At 41.0% G+C, this 15,000-nt stretch overlaps 2 protein-coding genes across 2 annotated transcripts in view; both read right to left on the bottom strand.

The window, feature by feature from the left end:
* LOC140945090 (uncharacterized) overlaps positions 1-2,816 on the bottom strand; it is a 3,306-nt gene extending 490 nt beyond the window's left edge. Inside the window, exon 1 of the mRNA XM_073394156.1 lies at positions 1-2,816. This exon is cut by the window's left edge and continues 354 nt beyond it. Coding sequence (XP_073250257.1) covers positions 1-2,554 — 2,554 coding nt within the window. The 5' untranslated portion in view covers positions 2,555-2,816.
* LOC140945089 (uncharacterized) lies at positions 2,702-8,212 on the bottom strand. The gene is made up of 2 exons (XM_073394155.1): positions 8,178-8,212; positions 2,702-4,078 (listed from the first exon to the last, which is right to left on the bottom strand). The coding sequence occupies exon 2, from the start codon at positions 4,070-4,072 to the stop codon at positions 2,702-2,704; it is 1,371 nt and encodes a 456-aa protein (XP_073250256.1). The 5' UTR covers positions 4,073-4,078; positions 8,178-8,212.
* Positions 8,213-15,000: the final 6,788 nt, after the last annotated feature.

Raw genomic sequence — 15,000 nt, 5'->3', positions numbered from 1 at the left:
ATGCACCCTTGCTGGGGGATTGATAATCCCAAGGTTCAGGGCGAACGTTTCCGTCAACATCAAAAAAGGAAAAGGTACCCCAAGGCAACTTAAAGACTTGAAATTGAATTACCTTTCGGAAGCTGCTCATACTTTCTACTGGCAAAAGCCAACCAAAAAGAAATTTAAGATCAGGGGTGAACTTGATCATTCCACAAGGTTCAAACGTGTTGACCTCTGCAAGCGTCTCAAAGCAATTTAATGCATCAACCAAACATACCAGTCCAGAAAAATGGGAAATCGCTAGCGGTCCTCCATCTGAAGACCAGGCAAAAGACAAAACTACCTCATTTCTGACAGTTCGAGATATTTCGTCACCGTTGTTTAGATTCCACATGATAAGACACCGAGCATCGTCAAGGGAGTCAGTAATCATGGTATCCCCATTAACTGAACAAACCGAAAATCTGCAGTTGCTCCTAGGGAACAGGGGTAGGAAGTCTCCGTCAATTGAGTAAGCATGGCTAAGGATTCCAGGAAGAACAATGGGATTAGCAGGGTGAAAAACAACAGAGCGATAACATGACAATATAGATGTGTTCGGCACCATTCTAAACGCGCCCTGGTCTTCAACGTAATGTTTCTCGACCGTGACAGGACGTTTCCATATTAGCTTGCCCGTTTGTAGTGACCACAGCTGAATCGTACCATTTCTACATTCACACACCATGAACTCCTGCTGAGGTGAAATGTCAAAACAAGCCACTTGAGAGGTGCAGCGAAACACAGCTTGGATTCCACTTGTTTGCTCCTTCGCAGCTCGCTTATCAACAAACTTCATGAACGGTATTTCATGATATTGGGAATGTAAAAGCTCTTTCGCTTTCTTAGCACAATCTTTTCCTCCCTCCTTCATCATCACTTGAAAGAATGTACTAGGAATCGCAGTGAGCCTTTCGTGGTACTTTCTCAAGAGGAACAACATCTTGCTAAGGGTTCTTTTACTCCTACGACTCAATGCTCTAAAAAGTTCATGTCTCTGAACACGAATAATGTCTTCAGAGCTAGTCGCGTTGTTTACACGCAACTTTGCAAATACAATCTCGTAGTCGATTACGTAGTTCTTGACGATTTCTTTAAAGCTGGATGCTCTCGTACTCTCTTCCAACTCGAGCAAATGATCAACACCATGCTGTAGGGCGTACCTCGCAGGGTCACTGAACTCTGCTCCGTGAACACCTTTCCTTTTAACATCATTTAATTCACCAGTACAAAGCTCAGACAGGGCAAGTTGACCTTGTTTTTCATCCACAGACAAGCTGTGTTGTCCGTAAGCAGTTCTGTCAGTCAACCAGTCCTTAACTGATTTGTGAAAGAAGTGAATGCAGCCATCTTGAACAGGTAGAAGGGTTGAGATACATTCGATAGCCTTTCTTACTTTCCGGTGACAAGCTGGAGACTTTGCGTCCGAACGCAACATCTTAGAAACAAAGTCTAGTGGAAGAGGTTCTTTTGCAGCTGCAAAAGCACTAAGAAAAGTCAAAAACTGATCAGCACTTATCGTCAGTTCTTCAATACTTTTCAATTCTTTCTCCAAACGTTCAAAATAATTCTGATAAACAGATGATACACCTGAAGGTAACGTACTTCCCAAATCCTCAGGGGTGAAACTTGAAAAGTTTTTGTTGATAAAATCGGCCATCAAATAGGCGTATAAAAAATGTCCAGCAGCTTTTCGAGCCAGTTCACTGATAACGACTTCTTCAAAGCCCGATTGAATAACGTTGCTTAGCTGTCTCTCAAGAAAGAGTCTGATGTCTTTAACGTTTTCTTCGTCATCTTGCTTGAGCTGAACAGGATTAAACTTTTTAAGACGGCCTGCGATGTTTACTTCCGGTCGAGCGGTAACACAAAACCGAACCCAAGCAGGAAGTGTGCAAAAGTGATAAGCAATGACATCAAGCAGCTCATTGCGGCCTTTGTATTCACTTTCATCCAAGCCATCAATAACTAACAGCAAATTTCTACCAGGGTCTCCTACGCTGCATAAAGGCTCTTCGAAAAGAAATTCGAACAATTCCTGGACTTCTAGGCTGTTCATGTCCACACCCAAGTTTCTAAAAAGTCTCTTCACAAGTTCACGTTTGTATTCTGGCAAAACATCACACAGCTGACAAGCTAACGATTGAAGCATCACCTTGGGGTTTCTGTAACGTTCCTTGTTGTGCTGACAAAAGTGACTTCCTGAGAGCCGACCAGCGTGTTGCATTCTCTGACAAACGACAGCGGCGATCACTGATTTGCCCATTCCCGCATCTCCACTGATTACCATCACACGATTTTCAGATGAAAGGTCGTCTAGCCACAACTTGATCTTCTCAAAGATGAGCAAGCGCGTTCCGTCCTGGTATTTCGCAGAGTGATACTGGATGACTCTCTCGGTGTCAACTTTTGCAAGTTTTCTCAGAGTTTCATCGTTAATTTTATCTCTTCTTTCTTCAGCATTTGCAGCCTCATACTTAATCTGCTGCTGCTGCAATTCTTGTTGGGTTCTCCGAACTTCCTGTACTAACATCTGTTTTGTATCTTGTAAAGACCGCTGTACACCTTCAACTGTTTGGCGCGTGACCTGAAGAATTCTGTGGTCGTCTTGTTGCAATTTCACTGCCTCGTTTTGCGTCTGTTGTAAATTTCCAACTGCCTGGTGTGTATCTTGAAGCGTCTATTCCACTTTGCTAACCGTTTGGTGTGTATCTTGAAGAGTTCTGTGGCCCTCTTGTTGCAATTTGCTAGCCACTAATTGAGTCTGTTCTACTTGGCGAACTCTTTGGTTTGTATCTTGAAGAGTTCTGTGATCCTCTTGTTGCAATTTGCTAGCCTCTAATTGAATCTGTTCTACTTGGCGAACTGTTTGGTGTGTATCTTGAAGAGTTCTGTGATCCTCTTGTTGCAATTTGCTAGCCTCTAATTGAATCTGTTCTACTTGGCGAACTGTTTGCTTTGTATCTTGAAGAGTTCTGTGATCCTCTTGTTGCAATTTGCTAGCCTCTAATTGAATCTGTTCTACTTGGCGAACTGTTTGCTTTGTATCTTGAAGAGTTCTGTGATCCTCTTGTTGCAATTTGCTATCCTCTAATTGAATCTGTTCTACTTGGCGAACTGTTCGGTTTGTATTTTGAAGAGTTCTGTGATCCTCTTGTTGCAATTTGCTAGCCTCTAATTGAATCTGTTCTACTTGGCGAACTGTTTGGTTTGTATCTTGAAGAGTTTTGTGGGCCTCTTGTTGCAATTTGCTAGCTTCCAACTGAGTCTGTTCTACTTTACCTAATGTTTGGTGTGTATCATGAAGAGTTTTGTGGTCCTCTTGTTGCATTTTCTTGGCTTCTACTTGTGTCTGTTGCATTTTTTCAACAATTTGATGTGTGTCGTTAAGAGTTCTCTGATCTTCCTGTTGGGTTTGGAGCACTTGCTGTTGTTTGCGAATTACGTCTTTTAATTGGAATTTGATCTCATCGTCATTTTTCATCCATTCAGTAACAGCGTTGACATAGTCCTCTCCACAAGGCTCTCGCCTTAATCGGTCCACCTCAGACTGATTCAACCCAAGCGAAACAAGAACGGAACTAACTTCCTGCCATTTCACAATGAACTCTGGTGTTGGAATGCCAGTTGTTGCCACGTGACCATAGAGCTCGTTTCGATAGAATTTGACGCGAGTAAGATTAGCCTCTCTAGAGGTGTCACTCGCGGGGGGCATTTTGTGCCAGGGGCCTGAGGGGGGAGGGTATAGGCCGCAAATGTTACTCAGCAACAGAAACAGAAGAGTGATATCAAAGTTCTTAGAGCTTGGATGCCCTCCACCAGGTGGAAACAGTTTTTCCCATTGACTCCCGTTTAGAATTTTCTTACGCCGCAGATTACTGAGAATGGAATAGTTGGCATGAAGGTTAACAGACAACGTTTTAGGAGGGTGATAACTGTCAAAAACATTTCTCAGTACTGTTGTTCCACCATCAATGAGAAGTCTGCTCAGCTTGTTTCCATTCGTCTTCTCTACGGAGCTGGCCAGAGGTGAAGGTGCTGCAGTCGCCATTGAAGCCTGGGAAAGAAAAATTCGCTACCTGTTAAATCTGTGTGGAAAATAATAAATAAACTACAAATACGTATCTCGCAACCCCTCGCGAAACTCCGGGTTGCACACAAGTTACAGTTAAAATAAACTCCTCTGCGATTGCTGAGACATTGTTGAGACGCCATAGGTGAGAAAAGTATCTTACTAAAAAAACACTTCCAGAAAAACCTTTAGATGCAAGTTAAAACTCAAGTGTAAAGGGGTCATTGACAGTATAACAGTCAAGGATAACTGAGAAGTAGCTTCTGTCCCTTGTTTAAAACTTAAAGGAAAGTTCTACAAGCACCAAGCATACACAGTGACTAAATGAATGTAAGAAGGAGAAGTCAAATTTTGGCGAGGATATAATGCCCTAGGAATTACTCTTTGAAACCTTTCCCCGCTGACAAATGAAGAAAATACAACACAAAATTATCTCCGAAATCATCTTGCTAACTTAAAATGTAAGCATAAGCAAGAATTGACACAAAATAAATAAACATAATATTTCGGTTTTTATTTCAAGACCATTATCAAACGTGAAATACAAGATGGAAAAGCGCTGAACTTATAAAGAGAGCTAGCCAGAAAGGTGTGACTGAATATTAACAAACTATAAATATTTTTGACAATTGCCCTTTGCCTGATCAAGGAACCATAAGTTATAATAACAGTTTAAATAAAAAATTCTAAAAGAATTGCATTTACTTACTGGACACGCAGATTGACAAAATCTGACAATGAAAGTTCATTCACGGGCTGTAAATTGCAGAGCCCATATTAAAAATAAGGTAATAAAAAATATATAAAAGACGTTTCACTTGTCAATATACCACACGGAACAACATGAAAATTATCACAACATAAACAGAAACCTAGAAGAAAAAGTTAAGTTCTTTTCACGTTCTGAAGTCCCAATTTCCCCACTCCCCTAACCCCTCTCATTCCCCTACAAACCCTACCTCTCCCCTCTCCCATGTCCCACATCCCCCCTCCTCCTCCTCAACCACCACATTCACTCTAACAACCCTTCTCCCCCCTCATTTACATGTATCACTGCCACTATCACTCACCCTCCCCTACAACTACGAATGCTATTGCTACCTTCCCTCCCTCCTTATCGAGTACCATTACCACTTGCTTGATGGTTTGAATTTGCATAATGCATGCTGACAATCATCCTCGGAGACCCAGGGGCAGATAGTAGGGGCAAGGAAAAGTCTAAGCGGGCGAGAAAATATAAAAAAATAAAAATAAAAAAATTAATATTTATATTGTGCCTATACTTTTCAGTGCTAAGTGCTTGAAAATATGGCATGAACAAAAGAAAAGGACGGAGAGAAGAGCCCCTGGGGACAATGTCTTACCAAACCAGTTCTAAACTGTCACCGTCGTTCTTGCTTCTGATTGGTGCCAGAAAACTTTTGTGTTTTTCTGCCCAATCAGAAAGCAGAACGGCGGCGACCCTTTGGAACTGGTTTGGTAAGACAATGTCCCCAGGGGCTCTTCTCGCCGTTCTTTACTTTTCTTCGTGCCATATTTTCCTGCCCGTTTAGACTTTCCCTCGCCCCCACTATCTGCCCCTGGGTCTCCCAGGATGCCTGACAATTAATGGATACCAAGACTTAACCTCTCACCCTCCTCATCTACCAATTGAGACTACAAGTAGATGTAGCAATAACATCATCACAGTGTTTTTGCAATCTCATGATAACAATAATATATCACTGTGAGGTTTCCATTTCATTTTTCACAAAAGGCAAATATATGCTGAGAAAATTGTGAACATTGGTGAAGGTAATAACTGAAAGAAGTAGGTCCCTACAAAAACTTGCAAATATGACCCTGCTGTGTAACATGTACAAATGTAGCATCACAATGCTGACAGAGATTTAATGATTATTTACTATAGGCCCAATTTTCATTTGGTTTTAACCTAGACTCTTCCTTCTCCGGACATACTGGTTCAATGTATTACCCATATGATTATGTGGTATATAAAGACAAGCTGGCACTTGTTTGCATGCATGACCCACTGTTCCGGGGGGGGGGGGGGGTACTCCTGGGAATTCTTGGTGGGGCTGTGCCACCCAGTTCCTCATATCCTGACCCGCTTTCAGACCAAAACATGTAATTGTCCACACCCGTTTTCAGCCTAGACCTCTAAAATCCATACCCGTTTTCAGACCTGGCCTTTAGGCAGAAATTACTTAACTGTTAACTGTTAGAGCGTAAACAAAAAATTATTCAAATCCATATCAAATTCGCATATTTCTCTTTCTTTCTTACTCATTTGGAAGTGAAACGATAAATACGTTCATACACTCCGTAGTTCCCTTGAAAACCATACCCGTTTCCAGACCAAAATGGGCAAAGCGTATACCCATTTTCAGACCAAAACGGCGCAAAAACCCCCCAGGGGCGGCACTTGGGTATTTTTTGGGTGGGTATGTGCCGCCCGAAACTCCAAATTGGCACCCCGTTCTAAAAACAATTTCCCCTAAAATTGATACCCCATTCTAGAAATGGGCCAATTTGTTATACTCCGTTCTAGGGTGCAAAGAGTACAACAGTTTGCTTGTTAACGCATTGATCGACATTGAACCATATTTTTAAAAGCAATCTGTCCTTGAATAATTTCAAATGTGTGTTCGAAATATTATACTCCGTTCTAGAAAACGCCTCTGAAATGGATACCCCGTTCTAAATCAGGAGCTTCAAAATCACAACCCTGATGGGCGGCACATACCCGTATAGGTAATGTATGGGACTACCCCCCCCCCCCCCCCGGGCAAAAACCCGGGGCGGCACAAACCTATATGGCTTATATAAGGGAGTACCCACACCCAACCCCCCCCCCCCCGGGCCACTGTTGTGGTAATGTGTTACTTCAAGAGCAAAACTTAACAACGTGGCAGTATTTAATAAGATCGCATATTTTATATAAACAAACACAAATAGGCCACTACTGAGTTCCAAAAACCCTCACTTTCAAACGAGACTAAGTGTAAAACTTTTCTTGTGAAAATGAGTTCTATTTGCATGAGAATACAATATCATTTTTATATCAATAGCTTAGCACTTCTGTAACCTTGCTTTGAGACAGAGGCATCAGGCAACTCAGAAATTGCCTATTTCTCTGAAGCAAAGTGGATGGAACTGGATTTTAATAATAATTGTTTCCTCAGAATTCCAGTCCAAACATTCACATGATAATGTTTAAGTCATATACAGTGCATTAAGTACTGGGATAATTTATTTCATGTAGTATGCATATTATTAAATTAATTGCTGTTGTAAGAATACTCAGAGCTTTGCATGAGCATTTACAAACATCGTGGAAGTTGAACTTCCATGCAAATAAGCCCAGGAGAGTCTTAAACATGGGTTTCAGAGGAAATTCATTAATTTCGTTTCCCTGCACTTTAAGTAAACCCTTCAAAAAGCGAAAAATAGGAATTTTCTGAAATGATAGGACAAACTAAAGAAACCAGCCCAAAATAAGGGGAAAAAATAATGGAGCTCAAAACACTGCGCTTATCTTTGGGAAAATTCTGGCTATGTTGTAAAAAAGAAGTAAAAGATTTAAATAAAGTTGTGGTTGTTGTTGTTGTTATCGTAAAAAAATCATCATCGCTGGGAAAGAGATGAACTATAAGCATTTAATCAGCATACACCACATGCTCTCAATTTCTAGCTGCATTGAACACTGAACAGGTATTAAATGCATGTATTCTAATTATTTTCCATTGTCATGATCATGTACTTAGTTTAACTATTTACATGTTCAAGACAAGGGGCATGAAGGCAACAAGACGCAAAAAACTAGAATTTGAAAAGGATTAGTCAATTAAGGCCTAGAAATATTAAAGTTCCGTTCGCGTGATCTGTTTATCAAAGATCTCGTGTCGTCACGGCGACCAAGTTGGTGCTTTAAAATAGCACAAAGCCATCTTCTTTTCATGCAAATTCTGCGAAAAACCATTGTGTCAGTGTATTGACCACTAACATGACTGCCTTGCCACGCAGACGGAAATCAAGAACATAAAAAGATAATATGGACAGTTTTGGAATAAATAAATCTTACCCGTGCCAGATTTCTCGAACTACTCCGTCTAAACCCGTAGCCTTTCAGGTCTTCTTCAGAGGCCGAGTTCTTTTCTAAGAAGCACAGTGATCGTTAAAATAGTATGGAATCAATGCTAATCCATCCACAGGACCATCAAAGACCGAGGATGGACAGAAAATGCTTCGAAAATGTAAGGCTTAAGTTTACAACGTAAAGCGGAAGTGAGCAAATTAAAAGTAAAATCGTCACGTGGCTATCAATTTCTACCCATCCGAAACGCAAAACATGAAAGTATTACCTTAAAAAGATGTAAACTCACCTTGCTGAAATGCAAAAGTTGCTGTTTTATCCCAAAATGTAAAAACTTCTGGGTTAAATAATAAAACCTAGACAGCCCAGATTGAATTTCCAAGGAAGGGAAATAACCCAGAATTCCTTGCGCAAAATAATAGCGAAGCTCTCGCGCGCGAAGCGTGCGAAGCGGAGCACCATGGGTAAGAAAATGTGGTAATCTCCCATCCGAGATATTTTGGTAATGTGGCCGACGCTCGCCCGTCCGTCCGCACCACAGGCATACCAATGTAAAATATCTCAATCAACAGGTATGGCAACCCAAATGCAACTCGAGGTTATTTTGGGTGAAAATCGCATAGCCACCCGCCTCTTGTAAAGTAGGCTAGAGACAACTAAAGAGTCAATAAAGACGAAAACGGAAAGCGAAAATTGTGTCTGTACAAGTGTTGTCTAAATGTCATGTTCATAAATTTGGAATATAGAACAACACTGATAGTCAGAGAAAAAGAGAAAGTAGGCGGCAGGCCAGGGAAGCTCAACGAGTTTACAAGAGGGCGACAGAAGATTTAGAGCGAGAGATAAAAAACATTAAAGGAGATATTTTTTGTTGGAAAAACAACATGAAAATTTTGTAGCGGCGTTGACAAAGTGAGAGATGCCAGAGGCCACCAATGCAAGGTGAAAATGAGCGGCAGTGAAAAAAAGCGAACGAGAACACGAACGACATTTCCTCCATAAAACGTGTAACAAAGAAGTTTCTGGAAGTTCCATGTTGTAGTAGTATGTAGTTGTGGAAAACAACGACAAAAAAATGTACAAAAAAAGTGTGCTGCACGTGCAAACTTGCTTTTTTTTTGCTAATTAGACCTATTTTTGTTTTTTACCGTTCTCCGGCGTTGCCTTCGCTGCTTAGTATTACACGATTATATATTATGTTTGAACAAACTATAAATATTATCGAGAGCCTCGCTTTAAGCCCTGGCTAAATCTATGTATAAGACTCATCGGGTGGAGGTGAAAAGATCGAGAGTGAGCTGTTCGATCGAATAAGCCATTTATTTACTACTAAGACCAAAATTCATTTCGTTGTTGTTGTTGTTGTTGTTTTTTCATATTTAAATTTGGTAATCAATCCCTACTTTGCACAAGAAAGCAAAACCCTAAAGAATTCTAGTGGTAGTAGTGAAGTGAAGTCATCATGTGGAAATAGGGAGTTTACGCAACGACGACGACGACGGCAACGAGAACGGTAAAACAAGCAATAGGTTTAGACAAGCAAAACAACAACTTTCACGTGCATCACGCTTTTTTGTACATTTCTCCGTCGCCGTTACACGACTACAACGTGAAACTGCCTAGTTTCACGTTTTGTCAAGGACGGGAACAAAAGACAACAACTACCTCTACCTTTTCCTGAACTTTGATGTATTCCTTTAGAATTCAATTCCAAAGAAATTTGCCAACATTTGACGAATTAAACGAGATGGAATAGGCGCGATAAAGTTTGAGGCAGCGAAAATTCCCTTTTCAAGTGACGTTTTCGTAGCCGTCGCTGTCATCGTTGAGTAAACTCCCTAATGTAGTCTCCCACGCAGACGTTCTTGGGGGTTCGTCACGCGTTCTTGCCCCACTTAGTAGGGCAGGAACGCGTGAAGAACCCCTAAGTAACGTCTGCGTGGGAGGCTAGTGCAAATGGCCTACTCAAAGTACTGCATTGGCTAGCTGTTGACAAAGAGAAAAGCTGGCAGAAAACCTCGCGCAAATACTACCGTATTTGCATCAATTATACGGCCCAGACGTTTTGTTTGTTATGTTTTTCTTGTTTGTTTCCTCGCGTTGGTTCAATAACTCTTTGTACCCGGAAATTGTTCTCCCTATCCACAACCCCAACCCTTAGACGCATAGTTTGTACTTTGTACGTACCGGGGCCTCAGGTATATTAGTGTGTAACGCGACTTGCTTAATGGTTCTTTTGAGTTCTTGGCCGTGGCAACACCATCACCATCTGCATTACACTTAAGCGAAAAGCTTAACAGCAACTTTTATTTGTAGGAAGGGAATTGGTGGAATCAGAAAATATACAGAGGCGTCCGTTTTATTCACAGTATACAATATGGCCACGAAGAATCAGAGAGTTGATCTCAATACAGCTTACATCAGAGTCTCCATTTGGATAGTGGCGTTTACAGTACTCGGTTAATTTCTCTTATGGTTAACGTTTTCAACGGTGTTTCCGGGATGGAAAAAAGCCTGACGCCGTAGACAAGCAACTCGTTCCCAGCGTCCTCTCCTACCCGTACCCGGGATCGAGGCTACTCAGAGAACCCTTGGAACGACGTTGTGAGACAAAACACGGAAAGTCTCGACACTCCCAATGAGGTTAAAGTTTCCATTTTTTTACGCCTAACAACTAAACCTCTTTAGCTCTTTTACTGCAAACGGTTGACCCCAGTGAGACCCTCGTACAGTTTTGGATATCAGCGCGATTCCTAAATAGACGAGGAATCAGAAATTGGCGTGACGTTAACTCAAGATTCACTAACCACAGGACAACCACTTTAAAAGAACTGAGGGTTGTACTTGTTGCGGAAAACTGACTCTGACTTACACACAAGTTCACCCCTGAAGACTTCCATAAAAAATGGGTTTACCCTGAAGAATATGGGTCCTACCCTTGAAGATTTTCCTGAAAGTTAAAGCTCCAACCTAAAGAATTCCACGTTTTTTTTGGCTCTACCCCTAAAGAACTCCTCAATTTTTATAACTTACCCCTGAAGAATTCGATAGTTCGTCAACCGGGGGATACGTCTATTAAATGCAATAACGTAATGAATCAACAGATCAGGCTCAAAGGGATATCCACGTGGTCGACGGAAAATAACAAGTTTAGAAAAACACATTTTAGTTTGGAACACGTTGACCCTTGCACCCTTGATCACGTCAATCATAATTACGATCACAAGTAACGAACCTTGAAACACAGAAAACAACTAAACGGATCAAAATCCAGCTGAAAATCCACCAATCGCAGATCACAAACCATGACCTTTTGATCTCGTTGAAGTAAACGTTTATTTCCTAAGTCAAAGGGGTCTGCTATGATGAATGACGGCAGCGAAAACTGCAAAAGTTCGTTGGCTTTTGAACTTTAGATTCGCGGGCTTTTGCAGGTTGCAGGTTGTAGGTTGCAGAGGATAGGGTTGCAGGCCCGGGGGGGGGGGGGGGGCACTTGAGGGCAGTGCTGCCAAGGCCTTCAAACCCTGACCCTGTTTAAGACAATATTCGTTCATTTTGCTACCCTGTTTAAGACAAGAGACTGTTTTTCATGACCCTTTTTAACACTGTACCCAGATGCCCTGTTTAAGGAGATGTTTTCTTTTTAGATAGTAAGAAATAAAACACAAAATGGGGAAAACATATATGCATTTAATTTGTTTTGGAGTCGCATACAAAAAGATTTTTTGAGATTACTGACGGAACAAAATTAGATTATTTTAAAAAACTTCGTTACACGCGTAGACCGCACACCACCAAAATTCACACCCTGTTTACTGAGGCTTCGAGTCTAAAAAGACACCCTGTTCAAGACGCTCAATAGTGAAATTATATACCCTGTTTAAGACTCAAGACCCTGAAAACCAAACCCTGTTCAGCGGGACATACCCGTATACGCCAAATAAGGGAGTGCCCCCCCCCGCCCGGGGTTGCAAGTTCACAGGCATGGGTATCATTGTCGTTCGTCCTCCCTGAGTGGGGTGCGAATTCTTCGCAGAACTGCCACTCGTGCTCATTTTGTAGTCATAAACAAAGGTGCTGGACAGTTCTATCTGAGCTCTGATACGAGGTAGCGTCCAATTGACCACTCCAGAAAATACCCTAACATACCATAATACTCTTTGCTTGCCACCCCCAAATTTTGCGTAAGAATTAATTGTCTTCAGTTTCTCTTGGGAGTTAAAATGGCCCCAAGAGTTAAACTTAAAGCAACGCTCATGCAAAATTTGGGGGTGAACAACAAAGAACATTATGGTACGTTATGGTATTTTCTGGAGTGTTCAATCTCAATACGTTTTTCCTGAGTTGGAAGCATCGAACAGCAGTAAAAATCGTTGAAAATGCGTTGCAATACATCAAAATGCATGCAGCAGGAGTTTGAGCCAAAACTAAGATGAATGACGGCAGCGAAAACTGCAAAAAATAGTTGGCTTTTGAACTTCAGATTCGCGGGCTTTTGCAGGTTGCAGGTTGTAGGTTGCAGAGGATAGGGTTGCAGGCCCGGGGGGGGGGGGGCACTTGAGGGCAGTGCCGCCAAGGCCTTCAAACCCTGACCCTGTTTAAGACAATTTTGTTCATTTTGCTACCCTGTTTAAGACAAGAGACTGTTTTTCATGACCCTGTTTAACACTGTACCCAGATGCCCTGTTTAAGGAGATATTTTCTTTTTAGATAGTAAGAAATACAACACAAAATGGGGAAAACATATATGCATTTAATTTGTTTTGGAGTCGCATACAAAAAGATTTTTTGAGATTACTGACGGAACAAAATTAGATTATTTTAAAAAACTTCGTTACACGCGTAGACCGCACACCACCAAAATTCACACCCTGTTTATTAAGGCTTCGAATCTAAAAAGACACCCTGTTCAAGACGCTCAATAGTGAAATTATATACCCTGTTTAAGACTCAAGACCCTGAAAACCAAACCCTGTTCAGCGGGACATACCCGTATACGCCAAATAAGGGAGTGCCCCCCCCTCGCCCGGGGTTGCAAGTTTACAGGCATGGGTATCATTGTCGTTCGTCTCCCCTGGGTGAGGTGCGAATTCTTCGCAGAACTGCCACTCGTGCTCATTTTGTAGTCATAAACAAAGGTGCTGGACAGTTCTATCTGAGCTCTGATACGAGGTAGCGTCCAATTGACCACTCCAGAAAATACCCTAACATACCATAATACTCTTTGCTTGCCACCCCCAAATTTTGCATAAGAATTAATTGTCTTCAGTTTCTCTTGGGAGTTAAAATGGCCCCAAGAGTTCAACTGAAAACAACGGTCATGCAAGATTTGGGGGTGACGAACAAAGAACATTATGGTACGTTATGGTATTTCTAGAGTGTTCAATCTCAATACGTTTTTCCTGAGTTTGAAGCATCGAACAGCAGTAAAAGTCGTTGAAAATGCGTTGCAATACATCAAAATGTATGCAGCAGGAGTTTGAGCCAAAACTGCCAAGAGATGTTTAAAAGATGTCGAGGAACAAGTCATTCTACTTCAAAGCAAGGTTTGGAGCAATTTATAGTGCTTCTAAAACTAAAAAGTACCTTTTAAAGAATAGCACAATAAGCAATGGGCTTTTGTTTTAAGAATAAGCAAACATTGAATTCCTTCTGCCTTGCATGCCCTGTATGGTATGCTATCGTATCAGTTCCATTGTTATAGCATTATAAAGCGTATGTCCTGTATGGTATGCTATCGTATTTCCACTGTTATAGCGTTTTCGTTTTTGTTCTCCTCCCAAATTTTACCTAAAATTGAGGAAAATGTAAAAGAGGGTGCAAGGGGGTAAACAAAGTGTATTATGAGCAATATGAAAATGGTGAATAAAATGACAAAGGGCCCAGTCACTGTCGTTTTCTTCGCGCGGTTTCTATCAAATCGTCAGTTTTTTAAGAAAGTCATCCCATATCAGTAGTAATGCTTCAGCAAATTTAACCCCCTTTAGTGTCTAGCAAGGTCTAGCTAGGTCTAGTCTATGACGTCACCGATTGTTATAACCTGGGGAAAAAGTGGATTCCCTTTATTTATATGTATAAGTGTCTTCCTGCATACTAATTTGGATTTCCTGCATACTAATTAAGTGTCTTCCTCCATATATAATGAAGTGGATAGGTTTACTAATGAGCGTTTCTCTACTACAATAGGAACAATAGGCTTGCCTAGACTTGCCCGGTAAGTAACTTAATTAAAAGAAAAATAAGAGCGATCACCTAGCAACGCGAGAAACAGCTTCCTATATCTTATTTAGCGCTTAAACTCGGATATATATAAACAAGACATACACAAAGGGGAGCTGAAAATGCTTTATTTCAAGTTTGTCTGACTATTACAGAACTGTTTTCTCCGTTTTATCTCGAGGAAATGAAAAACTATTGAAGTCTCAACGTTTCACGCGTCATTAGTTAGGTAATTATGCGAGTTCACAAGCCCAAAGTTGAATACAAATTAGCTCTACAGGAAAAACCTCAAGGGACCATATTGACGTATTATTATAAAACAAACAACTTAACAAGGATCAATTGATTAAACACGCGACTAATAATTGCTAGCAATAAAATCAGACACGAGATACCGTTTAAAACAAAAAGAGTCAAATACAGAGCGATTTGAAAGAAATCTATTAAAATAGTTCAAAGAAAGCAAGCTATCTTTGTTTACCACGTTTCCCTCCTCATTTTTTTTATCCCCTCCTCCTCAATTTCGTTATTTTCCCTTCTCAATGTTATTATTCCCTCCTCCACAATTTTATTATTTTCCCTCCTCCTCCTC

The sequence above is a fragment of the Porites lutea genome, chromosome 8, assembly GCF_958299795.1.
Source record: "Porites lutea chromosome 8, jaPorLute2.1, whole genome shotgun sequence".
NCBI lineage: Eukaryota > Metazoa > Cnidaria > Anthozoa > Scleractinia > Poritidae > Porites > Porites lutea.
This window is presented reverse-complemented; position numbering and strand designations above follow the sequence as displayed.

What these genes read in the sequence shown, in the direction of transcription:
- LOC140945089 (XM_073394155.1), bottom strand. Translation starts at nt 4,072, where the DNA reads ATGGCGACTGCAGCACCTTCACCTCTGGCCAGCTCCGTAGAGAAGACG.